The sequence below is a fragment of the Podarcis bocagei genome (assembly GCF_964188305.1).
Source record: "Podarcis bocagei genome assembly, chromosome: 4".
Classification (NCBI taxonomy): Eukaryota; Metazoa; Chordata; class Lepidosauria; order Squamata; family Lacertidae; genus Podarcis; species Podarcis bocagei.
Window position 1 is genome coordinate 45193165 of NC_138128.1, and position 18319 is coordinate 45211483.

General features: G+C 45.9%; 1 protein-coding gene across 1 annotated transcript; it reads left to right on the plus strand.

The window, feature by feature from the left end:
* Positions 1–1125: 1125 nt before the first annotated feature.
* NPM3 (nucleophosmin/nucleoplasmin 3) lies at positions 1126–7317 on the plus strand. The gene is made up of 6 exons (XM_081192291.1): positions 1126–1312; positions 2985–3070; positions 3522–3641; positions 4418–4511; positions 5461–5612; positions 6421–7317. Exons 1-5 carry the CDS (start codon positions 1237–1239, stop codon positions 5592–5594), a joined length of 510 nt encoding a protein of 169 aa, XP_081048417.1. The 5' UTR covers positions 1126–1236; the 3' UTR covers positions 5595–5612; positions 6421–7317.
* Positions 7318–18319: the final 11002 nt, after the last annotated feature.

The following is an 18319-nucleotide window of genomic DNA, read 5'->3' on the forward strand; positions in this document are numbered from 1 at the left end:
TAATGGGATAACCTGCTAACCTGCTCCCTAAAATATCAGAGATCTGCATTGGCTCCCAGTATGTTTCCAAGCACAATTTAAAGTGTTGGTGCTGACCTTTAAAGCCCTAAAAGGCCTTGGTCCTGTATACCTGAAGGAGCATCTCCACCCCCATCATTCAGCCCAGACACTGAGATACAGCACCGAGGGCCTTCTGGCAGTTCCCCTCATTGCAAGAAGTGAGGTTACAGGGAACCAGACAAGAGGGCCTTCTCGGTAGTGGTGCCCACCCTGTGGAACACCCTCCCTTCAGATGTGAAGGAAATAAGCAGCTATCCTATCTTTAAAAGACATCTGAAGGCAGCCCTGTTTAGGGAAGTTTGTAATATTTAATGCTGTATTGTTTTTAACACTTGATTGGGAGCCGCCCAGAGTGGCTTGGGAAACTCAGCCAGATGGGCAGAGTATAAATAAATTATCATCATCATCACTGGTTTGCTCATTTCTATATGTGCCTACATTCTGCATGTGCAAATGGCTTTAGATACCTTTTAGATAAGTTACCATATAGCATATATTCAACACAAAAAATAGCGATAATTTGTTGTTGACAAAGGACAGCTGAACATATAAAGGGCCCCATTACCTTCAGTAGCTTAGGGCCTCATCAAACCTAAATCTACCCGTCTAGCGCAGGCACGGCGACAGCGGCTCTCCTGCAGGTCGTTCCCAACCGCAGCTGGAGACACGACTGCAGGAGGCGGCTGGACCCAGGACCTGCTGCATACCGCGTGCGTCGTCCACGGCAGACACGACTCCACTTTTGGCCAGCTAGAGTGCTCACCCACTGATAGGCAGTGGGAAGAGGCCCAGGATCTATTGCATGTCCGGCGGGTCAAGGCGCTCCAGAGCGATCCCTCTCTCTCCCCCACCCTCCCGCGCCACCTAAGACTACGCATTTCGTTTCGGATCCTTGCATGATCCTTGCACGAACAGCGCCGTCTCTCCTTCCGGGAGGAAAGCAACGAAAGCAGAACCGCCCTCTGGAAAATGAGACTTTTCTAAGGCGCAGATAAAACTTCCCCAGAGCAAACGAGATCACCCACCTCGCCCGCCTCCCTCGGAGGGGCCGCCTACCTCGTCCGCCGATTGGAGGAGGGATCCGCGTTGCCGGTGGGGCGGCCTTAACCAAGCCGGGCTAGTCGGTGGTTCCGCTGCACGAGCGTCTTCCTGCCTCGCTCTCTTTCGGCGCAAGCCATGGCCTCTCTGGTGGATCTGGAGTGCCTCGCGGATGGAGTCAAGGCGCCGATTTGCACCAGCAGCTTCTTGTTCCGTAAGTTGAAGGAGGGCTGGCCTGTCGCTGCCTGGAAAGAGAGGAAACGGGGATAGGCGAGCATGTAGGTGGAAGGGGGGAAACGGGGCCCTTTGGGGCAAAGCAGGAAAAGGCATTTGGGGGTGTTCAGAGGGACCTCCTACTGGGATCTGGGTCGTTTAGACTTGACCCTTAATGGGATTTGTTTGAACTGGGTCTCTACATGTTCAAGGCCCGGAAGCACGTGGCGTGGCGACGCTAAGTTATCCCGGTGCCGCGTGTGCCTCTTAAAGCCCCAGATGCGTCCACGTGGCTTGCTTGGCTCGTTACATTGGAGGAGCAGGAGGGGTATTTCCCACCGAAAAGGCATTAGATCTTTCGTACTGTAAGATCTGCCTATGTTGTAATCAGAGGAGCGGCAAATATTTCTTGACCCTAGAACAGCAGTTCGGCGCACGTGGGTTTTGGAGTCCACGTGCATCGCTGAGCCCAGTGAGACTTGCTTCGGCCTTCGGGTACATAGAATCAGACTACAAATAATGTTTCTGGGGGCCCTTCTAGTTTACGTCGGGAACATAGCACAGTGGATTATATCCTTCTGCGGCAGTCCAGCAAATGAAACCGTTAGAAATATAAATTCTGTGTACAGGCAGTATGAGATCTCATAGCTATATTAATGACAGCAATAAAAGTTTTTGTTAGAAAACAAACTAATTATTGCATCTGAAAATCGTTTAAAAAGATTTTGGGGACAATCCAATTAATTTCAAAAACACAAAAGGGAAGATTTAAAAAGTGTGAATGGTAAATATGAATACTTTGTAAAGAGTGGATTTGTTTCCAAATGGTCAAACGCCTTCTTGCAGAGTGGCACAACTGCTTTTGCAATAGTGAAAAATACCTCTTAGCTTGAATCACACACCTTCTCCTCATCCCCTCCTTATTTTATTTACAGTATCGATTTGGTACTAGGGTCCAACAAAACACTGACTAACCCAGATGTTGTAATCTTAATTTAATTTCTTCATTGGTCAAACAGGAATAGCTGGAGGGAGGGAAGTAAAATAAGGACATGCGCAAAATGCCGAGATGAAATATTGAACTCATAGTAAATAATGGAAGGTAACTAATGTTCCCCTCACTCAAACAAAGGACATTACAAAGAAGAAGGCGGTGTTATAAATGTGCACAATGAAAATGTTAACTTCTGTGTTAAGGTAAAGCAAGCATAGAGCAGAATTGTCGTCTGCAGGAGAAAAAAATTACTCCTGGGGTCTAACACTGCATTTTGTCCACTCAGGAATATCTTCCCCACCCACCCCTCAAAAACAGGAAGAATATTTAGTGCTCTAGTGGTAGTATAAACAAACAAAAAATGGATTTAAGGTAGAATTCCAAGTTATTTTGCTTGCCCTCTTTTGAGAAATTGCTGAGGATAGAAGGGACCCAGTGAGCTTATGCATTTGGTAGCTGCACTTTCCCATTCATTTCTACAAGAATAAATTGAATACCTAACAGCTTAAAGTGAGAAGCATGTGAAGAAAACACCATTCTAAAAGTTTTATAAATATTTCAAATAGCTGGCTCGAGAGGGTTAAGAAGGAAGTTGTTCAGTTTCTTGCAAATCTGCTGCTTTTAGAAAATTGACTTATCAGTTGCAATATTTGTATGTTTCTCTTTCCCCCCACCCCAGGATGTGAGCTGAACAGCAGTACCCGATCCTACACTTTTAAAGTGTCTGATGAAGATGACTCTGATCATATCTTGGCTCTGAACATGGTGAGAGAGGTTACATCCTGAGCTTGGAAAACCAGGACCCAGACCCGTTAGCATGACCTAGTATTTGAGAACTCAGCTAGTAGCCAGAGGTGACCAGGAGTTCTACATAGGCAAATCCCTCTTCAAATACTAGGCATCACTTGGTTTCTTTGCTAGTTACCTGGAAGGATGAGCCTCAAACCAGGAGAAATCTTAAGTTTGCCCAGTCTTGTGCTGTGAGTTGGCTACTGGACTTCTATGCTCCTGTTTTTGAAGCGGGACCTAAAGTTCCCCAGAAGACCTTTTGGTAGAGATTATGGTTTTTTACTCTACTGGTTGCATCTGTTAATGGATGATCTCACACTCCTAGCTGCTTTATGGGGTTTGGGGAGGGGGGTATTCTCTCTTTAGTAAGTATTGCTGAATATTTTGGTTTTTACTCTTCTTTCCATTTTGTCCTTCCATCTTCAAGATTTGCCTGTCGGAAGGTGCCAAGGATGAATGCAATATTGTGGAGTTTGTGGGGCACGACTATCAGGACCAGGAGATTGTGGTGCCAGTGGCCAACCTAAAGTTGTCGTGCCAGCCTTCGGTAAAAGAAACAGTTGTGTGCATGGGCAATGTGGGAGGTGGGCATATGGTGGCTACAGGGTCTGAAAGGGCTAACGGGAAGACATGGTGATGGTGGGGGAGAAGGCTGGGTTTGCAAGACCTGAGATCTTTGTCATGGAGCAGGCTCCTTTAGGTCATCAATTCAAATGTGTGGTTTGATGCAGTGTTTTTAGTATGACCTGAAAGGTGTCAGTGAGAACTTAATTTGTTCCTTTTGTTAGTAATTATTGTTATTATTATTATTTGTACCCTGGCCGGAGTTGGGCTCAGGGCAGCTAACACCGTAAAGCTAACACAGTATACAAAGAATGTAAGAACATAAAAACACGCAATCAATTAATTAAAATCTTAAAATTAGTTCAGAACAAATTAAAATCTGGACAGATTGCAGTCCACGGGTAAAATTGAGAGTGGTTAATATTCTCCAGGGCCAACTGTTACCACAGGACCTGTGAGCGGGCTAGGAGGCCTCTTTAATGCTTGTTCTTATACAGAAAGAAAAGAATCAGACTGAACCCCGAACAAAGCCTGGGGGAACACCTTCACCTTACAGGCCCTGCGGAAAGATGTCAAATCCCATTCAGCTGTGTGTGAGAATTTCATGGCTGGGATAATAGAAAATAGACTTGCTAGTGCCCTGGCTCTCTAGCCCAGAAGCAAGAGGGGAAGAAGAAAGCTCAGAGTCTAGTTGCTCTAAATGGGATCTGGAGACATTCCTTCCTCCCATCACATCTTCCTCTCCTTCTCCTTTCTCAGTTGTGCTTGGAAGATTTCGAGCTCCAACCCCCGGTGACGTTCCGCCTGCGCTCAGGATCTGGCCCGGTCCACCTTGCAGGACAACACCAAATATGTAAGGAGGCTGGACTAGGATTTGGGGAGCTACTGAGAGCAAAGGGGGTTCCTAGAAATTAAGAGAAGAGAAGTGGGTGTTCTCTCTTAGGGAGGGATGTGCTGTGACAGACTCCTCCATCCATTTTGGGCCTGTGGGCACATTGCAGAGTTTGAGGAACTGTTGAGGCCACTGCCACAAAATGGCTGCCACAGGTAAAAGACAAGAAACTGGGTACAAGGCGGAGGCTGGGTGTGAGCCACACAAGCCGAACCACATACTTGAAAATCCCCCTCCCTGAAGGAAAAGTCACTATACTTGGGTACAAAAACTGTCCCCATCAAATACATACGTGCTGCTTTCCCCCAGTTTGCAGCAGTGGGTCTCCCTTTTGCTCCCTACTCTTTCCTTTTAAAAAAGGTGGTTTGGTTGGTCACACTGAAAAGCAAATCCCCAGCTCCAGCTGCCCTGTGTCCCTCCTTCCCTTGTCTTAGAGTGGGGTAAAGAAGCTGAAACTTGCCTTCCTGTGATTAAACCAGCAGCAACAACCGTAGGAGAGCCAGGGCACCTTGGAAGGCACTGCTGAGGTGTCTTGAGGCATGGGGGGGACACTTTAAAACAGGCTACTTGGAGGAATGTCATTTATATAGTCAAAAGCACCCAATGTGTGGCTTTGCTCAGTGGTGCGCTCTGTTCAGAGTTGCGTGTAGGTTGCTTGTCCTCCAAGTGAGGAGGACTTAGCCACATCTCATGGGCAGGTGTGCATGATGGAATGGTACCTAGCCCTTCTTTGAAGCATAAGGCAGAGAGCTGGGGAATGTTGTGTGGATGCTTTGGCACGCACAGGTAAATTCACTGCTTGAGACGCTCTTAGGAATGGGGTGGAGTTGGCTAGCAATGGTGAGAGGAGGGGCTGGGGGCATTTCCCCAGGTCATACTGCAAAGTAACAGTTCCAGCTGCTTCTTTCAGTTCACAAAAAGGACCTCTCAGATGATGAGTTCAGTGAAGATGAGGAGGATTTTAGTGAGGAGGACGAGTCCATGGAAGAGGAGGAAGGGGAGCTACCTCCTATCAAGCCAGCGAAGAAGCAACGCAGATCTTAGCCTGACATCTCCCTGAAGGTACGTGTTTGTGGAGAGGTTGGGCAGCTAAGAAACGAGGACAGATGCCCCCAATCTGGTGCTCTCCAGATCTTATTGGGAAAAAACTCTGTGACCGTTGGCTGTGCTGTTTGGCACAGCAGGTTGAAAAGGAGGCCCACCTGGGCCATTGTAGTGCTAAGATTGGGGAGGTGACATCGTCAGCTGTTTTTGCTGTACTTTGGTGTTCTTCCAGCTACAGGAGCTGACTCTGTAACAGCAGCCATGCCACCAGAATTGCTTTTTAATATAACTGGGCCTACCAGCCCTACACTGTCATCCATTTTCTGGCCTTAGGATGTAATAGAGCCATAGGGATAAAGGAAGCTGTCTTAGGCAGAGTCCAGTCAGCTCGATATTCCCTCTCTGTTTGTATTTATACCCCACCAAGGAGCTCAGAGTCACCGCATACTATTATTCTCACAACCACCTGGGAGGTAGAATAGGCAGAGAGTGAATGGCTGGCCAAAGGTCACGCAGTGAACTTCATGGCCAAGTGGGGATTTGAACCCTGCTCTCCAAGGTCCAGCAATCAAACCACTACAGTGATTGGCAGCAGCTGTGCAGGGGTTCAGAAGGAGGACATTCACTGCCCTACCTGGAGATGCTGGGAATTGAACTTTTGGCCTTCTGCACACAGAGGAAATGCTCTCTTATCACTGAACAGTTGGCTTTTCCGTTGCGTGTGGCTAGCTGTGGTGAAGAAGGCTTAGTGGTTCACCTCTTTTGGTGCTCAGGGTGCATAGAAGCTTACACCACCACACATAATTGAACTTTTTCTTCCTGCCAGGTGCTGCTGGTTTTCTTCTTCCTAAAATGCAGTGCTCCTAGTCTGCAGCTGAACTTCTTGAAAACCTTTCTTATATTTTCTATACGAATCTGATGGCTGACACACGTAACTGGTGCTACTGACTACATGGGGGAATAGCCTGCTGATTGGCAAATCCGAAGACTCCTCAAACACATTCCCCTCCTGAGAAAACTGGTTCCTGTTGTGCCTTCTGGTCAGATTTTTTGGGTACTTTGAAAGGTGCCCAAACTTACTGCTGCTGTTGATGTGTGATAGGTTGTTTTCTCTGCAGGTGAGGCAGTCAAGAGAGGGGTGCAAGTTTTATGTTCCCTGTGCATTTTACATCTTTTTAATGGATATGTTCCCCAAGGAATGGGTAATACCTGTGGAATGTAAGGTGGTGTCTGTGGTTGGTTGGTTGGTTGGTTTGTTTGCTTCAGAAAGCAATAAAAACATTTTAAAAGAAATAAAAGAAATTAGTTACCCGCTGAGCCTCCTTCTCTTGAAGCTTGCGTGCCTTAGTTCTTGGTTTTGGAGTGCTCAGACAGATCAATGCAGGGTTTAGTTTCTGAGGGGAAAACCAGATCTTATTTTTAATCAAATTTTAAAACCATATATGTATTTGTTCATATTATATTAGCCACATTCTAAATGCCATTATTGTAGAGAGTTTTTAAAAGGATTGCTTCCAACTGAACTCCACGCCTGGGAGAAGGAATAGAACCTGTGTTATGCTCCTGTTGTTTCGGCTCATCCTTTATATGTCAAGAGCTGTGCGGGAATTAATAGTAAGACATGGATCATAACTGCATTTGAGACATTTGGACATAGTTGTTTTCACATTGTGCCATCTCTTCTAACAAGTTTTGCTTTTTTGGAATAAATGTGTTTGCAATATGTGGACTACTCTGAACTTTTTTTTCTTGGTGGGAAGTGTGGAATCGAGAGCCATGGAGCACCATGACGCTCACTTTCCAGCTACAGGATTTTATCTTCTCCTCTTGAAATACATTATAAGTATGAAAGGATTTCTTGCTGTTTCCCAGAAGTGGCTTCACACGGGATCTCTCCCTCAGCTTGTCTGGCGGAGTAACATATAAGTGACTTTGAGCATCAATCTTTGCATTGCCAGTTTGCCTAATTTCAAGATCTGGGAGCTTGCTTTTCTTCAATTTAAATAGCTGATAGTTTTTACTGACTTATTTTAGTCAGTAGAATTAATAAAATAGTTATAGACATGTCAGTAATGGCCAAGAAATACACAATTAGTATGCAAGTTTTAAGCAAGTAACACTACTAAAGACTAGCTATGCACCCCTAATCTAGGAGTAATGGGAATTCCTTTGAAGGAGACATAGCATTGCCCTATAAAAAATACTAATGTCTTAGCACTATTATTTCCATGACTAAAGATGAGCACCTAGTTTCCCAATACTGTACTTCACTACAAAATCTATATTACTTGATTGAGATATAATTGCCTGGTTCATTCATAACACCAAGCCATGCTTTGTTTAAAAAACTGCAGGTTCTCCCATACATGATCGAACCATGGCTTGTTACTCCAAAGTTAGGTTTGCTTTCAAGCTGCTTTTGCCTTGTGCCTTTGTAGTTTGGTGAGTATCTGGGGGTCGAATGACAAAGCAAGTTGAGGTTAAAAGAGAACTGTGGGTTCACATATACAGTGGTACCTTGGGTTACATACGCTCCTGGTTACAGACTCCGCTAATCCAGATATAGTACCTTGGGTTAAGAACTTTGCTTCAGGATGAGAACAGAAATCGTGCTCTGGCAGCACGGCAGCAGCGGGAGGCCCCATTAGTTAAAGTGGTGCTTCAGGTTAAGAACAGTTTCAGGTTAAGAACGGACCTCCGGAACGAATTAAGTACTTAACCCGAGGTACCACTGTAATGCCAAGACAGAATTAACTGTGTAGTGAAAGAAATTGCCATTAGCTCTGTGCTCTCTTAGTCAAGTCTAAATATTTGTTAATACATGGCATGTATGACCCCACTCAATTGCAGGTCTAGTCGGGGGTAGAGGGTGTACAATCTTTAATGGGAAGGCAGCGTGGTAGTAGGGAAGTTTATCTCTTCCCTCCCCAGTGAAGCTGGAACAACCACTCTGCAAGTGCAGTTAAGAGCCTTGGGAGAAAAGTCCCCATAGGTGCCAGTGAGGATGTGGCAACATAGGGAGCTATCGGGCTATACAAAGTCAAGACAATTGGTGCATCTTGCTCAGCACTGTCAACATCTCTCCACCCACCCCCCTTTATTTTTTATTTTTTCTTCTTCTCCCCCTAATGCCTCAACAAATGAAACAGATTTGTAAAAATGCTACATGGAAAAAAACAACAACGAGGCATTACACTTCTGTAAAACAAGAAAATCCTTAATAATTTTTTTTTAAAAAAAATAAAACATTGACTGGCAGCAGCTCTCCAGGGTTTCAATATTTCCCAGTTGTACCTGGAGACATTTTGAAAATCAGACATTTTGCAAGCAAAAGCATGCACTCTACCACTGAGCTATGGCTTTTTCTGGAACCTTCCCCTAAAGTTATTAGCTGATACCTGTTCTGACGGTGGTGGGTAAGTGAAGAGGTAACCTTCCCCTCTCTAAGTCCTCCTTCCCAATAAAAATCTCCCATATCTAATTTAATAAAACTAGGTACGCACTCATATCCTGCAAATGTCTAGTTTTGCTCCTAAGTATTACGATTCCAATTGTTGGGAGAAATCTTGCAAGAGGCAATAATGGTTTATCCACCCACAGAATATGATTCTTGAAGGCTAGTTAGGGACTCCCTGAAGTAGTGATGGTTGGATGTTATATCACATTCCCTTCCTGCTATAAGTACCTACAGCACATGGCACACCTTAGCTGCCTATCTCTAGAAGGGATTTTGGGCCTGCAGTAAAGAGGCTGAGAAAAACCTTCAGGTATGAAGAAGAAGGAGAAGAAGAGTTTGGATTTGATATCCCGCCTTTCACTCCCTTTAAGGAGTCTCAAAGCGGCTAACATTCTCCTTTCCCTTCCTCCCCCACAACAAACACTCTGTGAGGTGAGTGGGGCTGAGAGACTTCAGAGAAGTGTGCCTAGCCCAAGATCACCCAGCAGCTGCATGTGGAGGAGCTGAAACGTGAACCCGGTTCCCCAGATTACGAGACTACCACTCTTAACCACTACACCACACTGGCTCTCTTGGTTTTGTTCAAAATTTATCTCCGGGAGTGGCTGAAGCAACCGGCCTTTCTCTTTTCTTTAAGGGAATGGGGATTTTCCTACCTGCAGATGAGAAGAGGATGGCAAAGAGCCCCCACCCCAGTACGGTTCCTGCAAAAGGCTTGACTAGTTAGTGGTTAACAGCTGTAGGACTTCCATGAAACAACAGGCTATGCAGCCACAAGATGGCAGACTTGCCATCATTATTGGTGCCTAGAGCTTTCCTTGGCCTGCTTTGCTACAGTGAGGAAATGGTTTTGTTTTCACATTTTTGTTGGAAGGCCCTAGATCATAATATAGTAATGGCACAAGTTTGCATTCAACTAAGTTTTGCTCAGGCTAGGCCTATTGAAGTTAATGGACCTAATGTCAACGAGCCTACTCTTGAGTAGAACTGATACTGGATACTAAAGACTCATCTGAAGAAGTGTGCATGCACACGAAAGCTCATACCAATAATAAACTTAGTTGGTCTCTAAGGTGCTACTGGAAGGAATTCTTTTATTTATTTATTTATTTTGTTTTGACTACAGCAGACCAACATGGCTACCTACCTGTAACTAAGGACTCAAGGGTTCGTGTGCGGAGCAAGACAGGAGGAGTTTGGATTTGATATCCCGCCTTTCACTCCCCTTCAGGAGTCTCAAAGCGGCTAACAATCTCCTTTCCCTTCCTCCCCCACAACAAACACTCTGTGAGGTGAGTGGGGCTGAGAGACTTCAGAGAAGTGTGACTGGCCCAAGGTCACCCAGCAGCTGCATGTGGAGGAGCGGAGACGCGAACCCGGTTCCCCAGATTACGAGACTACCGCTCTTCTGATATAACCTTGGCTCACCTTTCCTCAAATGCTAGACTGACACTCTCAGGGTGTCTGACCTCACTTCCTGCTTACCTCTCTTTTTTGTACCATCGTGGGAGAGAATGCATCTTTCCTGTGTCTCCTGCAGTGGCTCTTGCACATTCACCTTAGTTAGCTAAAACTAGGATATTTCCTATCCATCATGTATTTTCTATGATAAACAGCTTTCGTATTTCCCCTATTCAAAGTATCCATGTGATTGCATCAAGGGTAAGGTGTGATCCTTCAAGCTGTGCACAGTTCAACTTTTGCTGATGCATTTAAAACTCCAAATGCCATCAGGGTACACAGTTCACAGATCCACTAAGCCAGCCTTCGCCAATCTAGTGTCCTTCCGACCTTTTGGCCTGTGGCTGTTCTGACTGGGTCTGATGGGAGTTGTAGTCCAAAACATCTGGAAGGCACTAGGTTGGTGAAAGCTGTGCTAGGGCATAGCATTAGTATAGAACTGGTGCAATATTATAAAGAGCACAAAATTGCATTAAATGAACCCTGGAGAAGTTCGCTGCAGATTCTGAATCCTTCATTGTTCTAACCCATAGTCGTATAGGGAGATTTGTCAAATGCTCCTGTTAAACGTTTTTTGAAGAGTTGCAAGGATTTGAATGTTCATCCTTTCTTCTGCCTGCCCTCTGGGCATGTTTGATATCTTTTAAAGCTGCTTTTGGTGTCTCCGCTTTGAAGCATCATTTAGTAATATCCCACTGGGCTGCATGTGGTGTATCTTATGTCGTGGGTTAAAACTAGAGAATGGCTTTGCACAGACTGGAACAATGAGACATATACCCCCAACTGCTTTTCAGTTAATATCCAGTTCCCAGTGATTTACAGGGGTGCCTGGATTATTACAGAATGCTGTAGTCCACTCTTTGGGATTTTGCTCTGTTTTGCGTGGCAATGTGTTCAGCAACAGAATGAGTGTCTTCACCACTTTCACCAAGATGTCAACGCCCTGCTTCTTCTTAAATATTGCCACCCATATCAGAAGCAGCTCTCCAGAGATCAGTATGACTCTGTTAATATCACCAGGCATTGCATTAGCTCTTTGTGCTGTAGTATTTCCACTAGGAGCACTTACCAAGCTACCCACACTCACTCATGAAACACTGACTTAGGTTCTCTTTTCCCTAGGTTTCTTTAGTTTCACTAAAAGCAAGAGAGAGCATCATATATGCCTTGTCCCTCTCAGCCTGGGGAAAACAAACTAACAGCCCCCTTGCCTTGGAAAAGCTTATCAAAAGCAACCTCTGACAGCAAGCTCTCCTTCCCCTAGGACTTCCTTTTCATTTGCACAAAGTATTTGAATCCGTTTTGATAGCATCATCTCCAGAGGGGGACCGATTGCCCTATCCTGACCCTCTAATCCTATTCTTTCCCCTTAGACACAGACTCTGTGTGTGTGCGGCCCCCATCTCTCTCTCACACACACCTGATGACAATCTCAAAACTGATGCTGTAATCCACAAGGATTAAGGACTACCTCTTCTGTTCTGAAGAATTCAGAAACTGCTGGAGGGAAAGTGTGCGCGTGGGCATATATAGTGGTGTACCGAGAAGCTTGCAGCCCCAATACACTGGAGCTGAACTTTGCTAATTTCATACATAAACGTTCAAGTGCTTTCAATGCTGTAACGGACCCTAGCAATTTTCAGACAAGGCAAACACACAGTGTTGCAGCGACCACAGGTAAGATGCTACAAGTCCCAGGTGGCATGAGACCCAGTTAGCATGGCTGGTGATGGTGAAGAATGATAGTTCAGGCCTGAAGAGCACCAGGTCGGGGAAGGATGCTTCTGATTAGCATAGCATTTTAAAAGACTCTGCCAAGGTGGTCCCACAATTTTAAATGTAAAGGGTCTGTAACTCCGGCATCCTGAAAGATGAGAAGTGGCATTCTGAAGTCGTAGTGCAGGGATGGAGGTGGGAATGTAGAAATTTCAGTGGGGTCCTGTGCAATGCCAAAATTCTGCACGCCTATACCTCCCGCGCTCAGTTGTAAATCATAGTTGTGGAGCCCCTGAGGGGCACTAGCAAATCAATAGGATAAGCCAAAACAACTCACATTTCATGGACTCAGTATTGCAGAGATCCTTTTCCTCACAGCCCTCTCCTTTCAAAAACAAATAAAAACAGGCTAGCCAGCCTTTGTTGAAATGAGGCTGTATTTGGATGCTTCGGAAACCTTAACTGCCCCACCTAAACACACACACACACACACACACACACCATGTACACTGAGCATTTCCCCCACTTTGATGTGAGGACATCCAGGTAAGCACCATGAACTGGGGTGGGGCTGTAGGATATTTCTCGCAGAAGCAATATCATCTCGAGGTGAGGATGTCAAGAGTGCAATCTCAGTGTTTTGCCAACTCTCAGGGTCAGTAGTTCAGCCATCGCGGAGGCAAGAGGCCCTGAAAGCCATGTGGTAAAGGTTGCTTAGGCCTACTAGTAAGTAAACAAACAGGTCTAAAATTACAGCATCCTGCACTCTGAAGTTTGTCCGAGCTACCCTCAGATCCAGATTTGATGACATACCCATACCCAAACACTGTCACCTCTGTGCAGCAAACGCGTGGAGGGTCTCCGGTTGCTTTAGATAGGGCTGATTCTGTGAGATGGATTTAAATTGCTTTCAGAAGCCCATGCCCCAAAAGTGTATCTGAGCCAGTGCCAGGCTGTGTTGGAATGGCTGTGGAGGAGCTGATAACATATTCATTCATCTTGTTATTTTAATCCGTACAGTGGTACCTCGGGTTGAGAACTTAATTCGTTCCGGAGGTCCGTTCTTAACCTGAAACTGTTCTTAACCTGAAGCACCACTTTAGCTAATGGGGCCTCCCGCTGCCGCCGTGCTGCCGGAGCACAATTTCTGTTCTCATCCTGAAGCAAAGTTCTTAACCCGAGGTACTATTTCTGGGTTAGCGGAGTCTGTAACCTGAAGCGAATGTAACCTGAAGCGTATGTAACCCGAGAAACCACTGTAATTGCTTCAGGATCCTTGTTGGGGGTGGGGGCAGCGCATAGGCGCCGACTCCATGGGGCTTGAGGGGGCTCGAGCCCCCTCAAAAATTTTTTTTGGGGGGGCTCAGCCCCCCCAATAATCTCGGGCGGGCGCCCTTTCAGCAGAGCGCCGCCGCCGTCCCCCGCCTCCTCCTCACCTGCTCCTTCGCCAGCCAGCCAGCCGCGCGCCCTAATCGGAGGCACTGCCGGAAATCCCGCGAGAACAGGGGAATCCCGACTGGCCACACCTCCCAGCCAGCCAATCGGCTGGCTGGGGGGGCGTGGCTTGCCCTATTTAGGGCCGGAGCCACTTTATTTGCATATTCATGAGCTTATTTATTATTCATGAGCTTTCCCGGGCCCCCCCAATATTTTTTCTAAGTCCGCGTCCCTGGGGCAGCGGGGTGGGAAAGCAGTTTGGTTATGTGTATGTGCTAATGTCCAGGGAAATGCATCAAAAAGTGTGGGATGAGCAAATTATCAATGAGAAGAGGTATAAGCTCCCTGGAAGCAAATGAGATCAGATGCTCAATAAAATCCAGATACGAGCTAACCTCCGTGTGAGGTTTGTGCAAGCAAATCAGGATGAAAGTTCAATAAATAGATGGAGGGGAGGAGCCCTTGGGCTGTAACTGGAGGGCAGGGGACTGTCTTTCTTTTCCTCTGGACACCAGGAATTGCAGGGGGGCAGAGTGCTGTTGTGCTCAGATCCTGCTTGCAGGCTTCCCACAGGCATCTGGTCAGCCACTGCGAGAACAGGATGCTGGACTAGATGGGATATTGGCCTGATCCAGCAGGGTTGTTACGTTCTTTTTAGTAATTTGTAAACCACTCCAGGAGCCTTATTTTATTTCTGTCTGAAGAGCATCCAAATTAAAGAATTTTTTAATTAAATGGTGCAATTAAATGATTATTTAATTCCTTAAATAAATACGCCATAGGGCGCTGTCTCACTTGCTCAGTGCTGCTACGTCCCACCCCTCTGTCATGATACTTTGTGTTAGGATAGTTCACCTGTACCCATCACCCTGCCTTTACAACACAGAATGGAGCCCAGAATGGAGAGAGAGAGAGACAGCAAGGCGCTTCTGCTGATGCCTTACCTGGGAATTGCAGCTTTTGTGTTCAGCTCCTGATCATCAAAGAGCGCAAGCAAGGCCAGCTCCCATGCATGGCTGCTGATGCCCCTAGGCCAGGTTTGTGCTGTGGGTATAAACAACAAAATCATTCCCATGGAACCTGCCCTGGAAAGCCGGGTTAGGGAGCTCTCTGAGCCTGGGAGAGAGGGGATGTTAATTGGGTCTCACAGTCTCGCCTGGGGCAAGAGAGTCACCCAGCTGTGGCAAAGGTGTTGTTGTCACTGTAAGGCTGCATTAATATGGGTCCCCTTTGCAGAGATGTGCTGTGAACTCTGTTGTTCTCATTGGCCAAGTGCCATTGGGGGCTGAAGGACCTTCCTTGCTTAAGGTATAAATCTGCTGAGACCTTTCATTGCCACACCTTCCAGCTTTTTACAGGGCTGAGGTATAGGCAGGGAGGGAGGGGAGAACAATGATGCAACATCGGGATGGCCTTTGGCCTGAGAGCTTTAAGCATGTGGATTGGGGGGCTAGGTTGAGCGGCTGTAACTCCTTGTTTCCCAACTACCACCCTTCCCTCCCAATTAGGAAAGGAGAAGGATAGACACCTGCCTATAAAATTGCATTGATCTGGGCCAAGACTGAAACTCATCTAATCAGAACTTTCATTGCTGTCTTTCCAAGTTTCTTAGTTTAGCAGTGGGAAAGGCGAGATGCAGTGGTTTACCAGAGCAAGTAGTGGGTGATTATCCCCTCCAGGAACTGTTTTCAAAGCAGTTTTATTCATTTTGCAGTGCTTTGATTGAGCTTTAATATATATAGATATATATTGTTACGCACTTGGAGGCCTTGAAACAGTGCAAGCTAGAAAATCAAATATTTCACAGAAAGTTATTTGTGTAACTCAGGATTAACTTGGCTAAAGATGACGTGAAGCCTTCTTGATGCTAACCAGGATTGAAAAGGATTAAACAAAACTGGCAAGGGAGGGGATACGCAAATTGTAGCTCAGGCTGTCCATAAATGTCTGACTGCTTGAAGTAACCCACAGGAGAGGGATCACACTTTAAAGTGCCCTGAAGATGAGCATCTCCCTTTGCAGTATTAAATCATAGCCAAAAATGTGAAAGTGGGAGAGGGAAGAGAAATCACAGGTATGCTAAAATATTTATTTGGACCTGTTAGTCCTCGCCTTTTTGGAGTGTCCCTGTAATGAGAAAATCCAGATGGAGGCAGGGGAAAGTGTGAGAAGGCAGTGATTTGGAGGAGGACATCATATGGCCTATGAAGAATTAATAGAACTACAGGAAGCTTGCTATCCACATTGAGCAAACAGAAACGGGGTCTGAAATGAATTTGCATTGCATTAGGGTTCCCTAGGGTGTGCCTGCAGCGCAGTGGTAGAGTAAATGCAATTGTAGGCAGAAGGTCTCCGGTTCGATCCCTGGCATCTCCAGTTTAAACAAGCATAGGCCAAGGGCCCCTTTCATGAGTTCTGATATCACAGAATTCACAGAATACAGACAAACATTAAAGGGGGGCAGGAGGAAAAGGGGAAGGGGAAGTCTGTATCAGCTGCACATGGACCAGCTTGGATGTCAAGCATAGGAAAAAGAAGGGACCACACCCATGGTGGGTGGGGAGTAGAAGCAAGGTCTCAAAATGGTGCTCAAAAGTTGAAAGTGTTTTATGGTTTATGGCCAACATCCATTTTGAGATATCATATCCTGAGTGAACCAGCTGTTCCAGAATAATGGAACTGGACTGTCTTAAGTTTTTGTTTTGAAAAGCTTTTCATTTTGTATTAAGTATACAGCTTTTCCATTTTTGCCTGTGTAACATATAATCATGAGGCTGCAGCAGGGCTGATGTCAGATGTCAGCATTACTGGGCACATGCCACCAGTTCAGGGGTCCCATGGCTGATCCCCAAAGTATCACTCTCTTGCTCCTCCTCAATTTCCTCTTTGCTATCAGTGCCTGTTCACCAAGAATGCAGGCAGTGACCAGAGTAAGGAGACGGAGCAGCTTCCTCCATTTCTCTTGCCTTCTCCTTGTGAGCAGTTGTGCAGATTGGGGCCAGTCTGGCCAGAGGGCAGGTGGTTGATGGTGGCAAGAAGGAGGGGTCTGACTCTGACGCACTAAGGGCAGCTGGCCCAAGGGTCCACACTGAATTGTCCTATGGTAGTTTGCCTTCTTTTACCAGCTGCTGTTCTCACCTCAGGCTTTGGTCCCATAGAGAGAGGTTTACAACACCATGGTTTCTGCCTTGGGGAAAAATCAACAGCTGGAACAGGCACCAGAAACAAGGGTTTGTTCAAAAGCAAAGTTTATCTTGAGAAAGGATGATGCAAGTTAAAACTTAGCTGCGTATGTATGCAGTGGCGTAGCGTGGGGGGTGCAGGGGGGGCCGGCCACACCGGGCGCAACATCTGGGGGTTGGGTTAGGGCCCGCAAATCCACGGGTTAGGGGGCGCAAATTACTTGCCTTGCCCCGGGTGCTGACAACCCACGCTACGCCACTGTATGTATGCTGAAAGAGGTGAGCTTTAAGGAAGGAGGGGTTTGGGTGTTTAAAAAAAATCAAGAAAATTGAAGTTAAAAAAACACAAACGGATACAAAGCAGCTTTGGATAAATGTAATCCGAAAACAAGACTAAGGAATATGATCGCTGAGCTGGTCAAGGAACATCTCCCGAAAGAAAGAGTGGGGGTGTAAAACAGAGGTTAAAACAAATGTGGTTTAGTGTCTTCAGACTGCCACCTTGTGGACACAGGTTGGCTTAACGACAAGAGTGGCTTCTGTACGTACAGTGTTAGGAAATTTATCTGTTCTGCCAAGGATCTCCAAATAAGAAGTGCCATGTACAAATAAAGACAGCAAATTAATATGGCAAAGTCTCTCTTGGAAAGATCTTCTGTAAGCAGATCCATTGAGGGGACCAAGAAGCTGGGCATGGTTCCTTGGATACCGTGGCTGAATGTAAGTGGGAGAGAGGAACAGAGTGCGGAATCATCTCTCTTTCCTGAATTGTGCCCAAGGAAAGCACAGTCCAGTTGTGTCAGTTTCTACAAAACGTAGGAAATAAGCATTTGGAACAGTACAATGTTTACACCTTAGGCAACATAAACTATTTTTTCAGTCTGAGGTTTTAGGTACTTAGGCTACAAATGTTAAAGAAAATAGACAGGTGGAAGGCATGTTTGTTTAACATCTAGCCTAGTTAAGAGTTCAATATGTTGTATTTGGGTTTGGTTTTTTCCTTTTTTTTATTATTTTAAATTTGGGCTGTGAGCCACTTTGAGCCTCCAAGATAAAGGAGGCCACAAATGTTCTAGAGAAATAGAAAATAAATAGCAAGGAAAATACAAATAAAACTAAGATCTCTCTGTGGATTCTTTGTAAGCGGGAAACTCAGTTTCCTCCATTGCTGCTGGGTCCATTTCTTGATCATATGGGAAGTGACTCTTCCTCCTGCTGCTGCCATTCAGAGCACAGCTGGTGGCAGCAGGCAGCACTGCCCGCCACCACACCATTGGGGTATTTTGCTGCTGCCTGTCCCATCACAAAATGGGAGGTCACCTTAAAGTACACTACACTGCAGGGGTCCTTGGAGTGTTCTCTCATTTCCCAGCACAGAAGAAAATGGAATGCCCACGCTCCTTCTGGTTATCTAAATGAACAAAGTGTGGCAATAGAAACAAGATCCATCCCCTTCCATGCGTCCCTGACTC